Source organism: Hibiscus syriacus, unplaced genomic scaffold (assembly GCF_006381635.1).
Source record: "Hibiscus syriacus cultivar Baekdansim isolate YM2019G1 unplaced genomic scaffold, ASM638163v2 tig00110263_pilon, whole genome shotgun sequence".
NCBI classification, from domain to species: Eukaryota; Viridiplantae; Streptophyta; class Magnoliopsida; order Malvales; family Malvaceae; genus Hibiscus; species Hibiscus syriacus.
In genome coordinates, this window is record NW_024062652.1 from 944,936 (window position 1) to 948,661 (window position 3,726).

At 35.1% G+C, this 3,726-nt stretch overlaps 1 protein-coding gene across 1 annotated transcript; it reads left to right on the forward strand.

The window, feature by feature from the left end:
• The first annotated feature begins 224 nt into the window (after nt 1-224).
• On the forward strand, nt 225-3,467 carry LOC120115351 (GDSL esterase/lipase LTL1-like). The gene is made up of 5 exons (XM_039136081.1): nt 225-496; nt 596-723; nt 838-1,080; nt 2,130-2,382; nt 2,986-3,467. Exons 1-5 carry the CDS (start codon nt 256-258, stop codon nt 3,216-3,218), a joined length of 1,098 nt encoding a protein of 365 aa, XP_038992012.1. The 5' UTR covers nt 225-255; the 3' UTR covers nt 3,219-3,467.
• Nucleotides 3,468-3,726: the final 259 nt, after the last annotated feature.

The window sequence follows — 3,726 nt, forward strand, 5'->3', positions numbered from 1 at the left end:
AATAAAAAAAATTATTACATGATCAAGAAAGTCAAGGTTGTGGGTTCAACTAGACCAAAAATGGATCCCGGAAAGAGGAATGATAAACTCCAAGCCCTGGGCCAGTCTAACCAGGCATTTGTATTAGGGCAGCTGTCATCTTATCTAACTCCTAAAGAGGTAGCCAAATGCATTAATGGAAAGCAAAAAGCTTATATATAGGCAACGGTGCTATCTACCCTTTCACAGTTTAAGGGTATCTTAGAGCCATTTACAATGCATAATTCGTTCATCTTTCTTATGGCTTTTTGTCTGCTATTTACATTAGGAAATGTAGGTCATCAAGCTGAGGCTGCTAGGGCATTTTTCGTGTTCGGAGATTCATTAGTCGATAACGGTAACAACAACTATCTAGCTACTACAGCTCGGGCTGATGCTTACCCCTATGGTATAGACCATCCGACTCATAGAGCTACCGGCCGGTTCTCTAATGGTCTTAACATCCCAGATCTTATAAGTACGTTCTTTCAATCATTTCATACATGTTTTTCTATCTGTCTGAAGTAAAACATGGTTCAATCTGTTGTGTTTTTAATGTTTTTCACGTGTTATTTAGGTGAGCAAATCGGCTCGGAACCAACATTGCCGTATCTTAGCCCGGAGCTCACTGGACAAAGGCTTCTTGTTGGTGCCAACTTTGCTTCTGCTGGAATCGGAATTCTCAACGACACCGGAGTTCAATTTGTAAGTCTGATTTCCTTTTACAAAGGAGATAGCGTCCGAATCGAAACTGGATTGAACTCGGACTGATTTTTGATTTATTTTCGGAATGCCCTAAAATAGTGCTACGTTTTGTAGGTCAATATAATCAGAATCTACCAGCAGTTAGAGTACTTCAGGCAATATCAGGAGCGAGTGAGTGCACTTATTGGACCTCAACAAACTCAACTCCTAGTGAACCAAGCACTGGTTCTAATGACCCTTGGCGGCAATGACTTCGTAAACAACTATTACTTGGTTCCCTTCTCGGCGCGATCACGGCAATTCGCACTCCCCGATTACGTCGTCTATATAATTTCCGAGTATCGGAAAATTCTAATGGTAAACTTGCCCCATCACTCAGACTCATATTTTGCTCTCCTTCCATCTTTATTGTGCTCAACTACCATTTCTAACAGGTATTGGTACAGTTTGATAAAAAAAAATATACCATAATGTGATCACCAATTAAAGTACTACGAATAATATATATAAAATAACGGAGACAAGTTTCATTGTTCCGGTTTTCATGGAGTCTAGAAAGAGAAGAGGGTGAATTACTGTTATTTATCAAGTTTGGTTTGGTTGGTGAGGCCGAGATGAATTTTGATGCTTTTTTCAGTGACTACAATTAAAGCTAAGGCTTATTTTTTTCGATAATAAATGTTACTGAGGTGAATATTTAAAACTTTAAGAGGGATAAATTTATAAAATTTTAGAGATAAAAATATATTATCAATAGAAAATACAGATAATATTTAAAATATGTGATAATTTTTAGAGAGCGATTGTCCTTACCCCTCGGCCTATTCGTACTTTATAGGAGGAATATGGTGATAAAGCTTGGGGCAACTTAAAACTTTATAAAATTTAGAAGTTTAAATTAAAAATTTTAAAATTTTTGAAGAGTTCGTTTATATTTTTTCAAAAAAATTGAGGTCTAACTAAAATTTTAAAATTTTGAGAGGTTTAATGTGAAGTTTTAAAATTTATGGGTGGGTTTAACTAAGAATATTAAAAAATATTAAAAATAATATAAAGTTTTCAAAATTTTAAATTAAACATTTTGAAAATTTTAAAAATCTAAATTATAAGTTTTTAAAATTTTAGGAGTTGTAGCCACTTCCCTACTTATGGATATAGGAGAAGATTATAGATCTTAATATCTAAATCTTATATTTATTAAATATGTATCTATTCGTAATTTTTCTAATCTATTAATAACATAAATCTTATAACTGTTTAAACCTAAAACCTTTAATAAAAATAACCTTCCTTGCCACTGAGACCCTTAATTTATTTGAATAATCTTTTAAAGGTCATACCCTCGTAACTATAACTAAATAGCAGACATGAGTACGAAACCTAATATAATATATTTGACTTTGCAGAGGCTACATGAGTTGGGGGCAAGAAGGGTTTTGGTGACGGGGACTGGACCGTTGGGGTGCGTTCCAGCCGAACTGGCTCAACACAGCAGAGCCGGTGAATGTGCGGTTGAGCTGCAACGAGCCGCAGCCTTGTTCAACCCCCAGCTTGTTCAAATGCTCAACCAAGTCAACAATCAGCTTGGATCAACTGTTTTCGTTGCCGTTAATGCAATTGAAATGCACATGGATTGGATCGGTAACCCTCAAGCATTCGGTACGGTTTCTTCTTTAGCTTTTCATTTTTTTTTTCTAAACTATCGACGTCATTGATTTAAACTGAGCTTGCAGTCGCATTTTCCATTGCTTTGCGATTATCGCAATTGCGAAAATAATGGGTGCTATTGCTATAATTATGAATATCGTAGTCATGTTATAAAGGTTTTGAACGATACCATTATTGTTATGTAATGGTTGCTATTTCAATAGTAGACCATATTTAAGTCTCTCACCCATATACGAAACAAAAAAACTTAAAAAGTAATAACTTCACCAAACTGTGAATGTGGTAGATACAAAAGATGGATGGACGTTTGTTGGGAAATGATAAAAACAACGGGACCATATTGAATTAAATGTCATTCTTGATCCAGTTGTTTTTAGAGTTAAATGATTCGATTGGCCCCCAGTCTCTGCATAAAATTTATTGTTGAAGCTATAAATGGAAATGACAATTTGCAACCTTGAGAAGCCAAGGGGTACGCCATACTTTCGGGCACCCTTTCGGTTCATCTCTGGTTAGACTTGTACCCAAGTAACTTATGTATTGGCAATGGTTTAATACACATACTAAATCTTGTGCATAATATGTTTTGGCTAGGTTTTGTTACATCAAAGGTAGCCTGCTGTGGACAAGGGCCTTACAACGGAATCGGACTATGTACGGTAGCATCAAACCTATGCCCGAACAGAGACATTTACGCATTTTGGGATCCTTTCCATCCTTCTGAGAGGGCTAATAGGCTGATTGTTCAACATATCATGACTGGTTCCACCAAGTACATGCATCCAATGAACCTTAGCACTATCATGGAATTAGATTCTAGTGTTTAGCGTATCTTCTAGTTCCTCTTTAATTGAACTGGGTTTTTGTTCTTTCAAGAGAAAGGGACAAAAATGTTAAATGACGAGACTGGAACACAAATTTAAGTTAAATTGAACTTGGGGTTCAACTCGATTATTATATGCTTGGATAAGAGATTGTGGAGTCTTATTTAGTTAGTGTCACATTAGAATTTGTTATTGTGATATGCTTCGATTTGTATGCAGTACTGAATAATATTTGTATGCACTTTTCATATTATTCGGTCACTACGATGGGGATTCTCACTGTTCTATTATTATCTATGGAACATGAATCAAATATTCTCAGTTCATACTATTTTCCCAAAATATCAAAAGATTAGTCGAAGTTCTACTTTTAAGCTTTTCTTTTTGTTTTGGATGATCCTATCCCTTATTCTTCTTTTGAAAATAGAAGAACGTATAATAATGAAAATATCATCCATCAATTAACATGAAATTTTATGTAAAATGTATACATATTACATATATACACATT

Bases quoted from the DNA above. Each gene is read 5' to 3' on its own strand.
- LOC120115351 (XM_039136081.1), top strand. From the start codon at position 256: ATGCATAATTCGTTCATCTTTCTTATGGCTTTTTGTCTGCTATTTACA. The intron at 724-837 runs GTAAGTCTGATT...TACGTTTTGTAG, and splicing joins ACGACACCGGAGTTCAATTT to GTCAATATAATCAGAATCTA. The intron at 2,383-2,985 runs GTACGGTTTCTT...TGTTTTGGCTAG, and splicing joins CGGTAACCCTCAAGCATTCG to GTTTTGTTACATCAAAGGTA.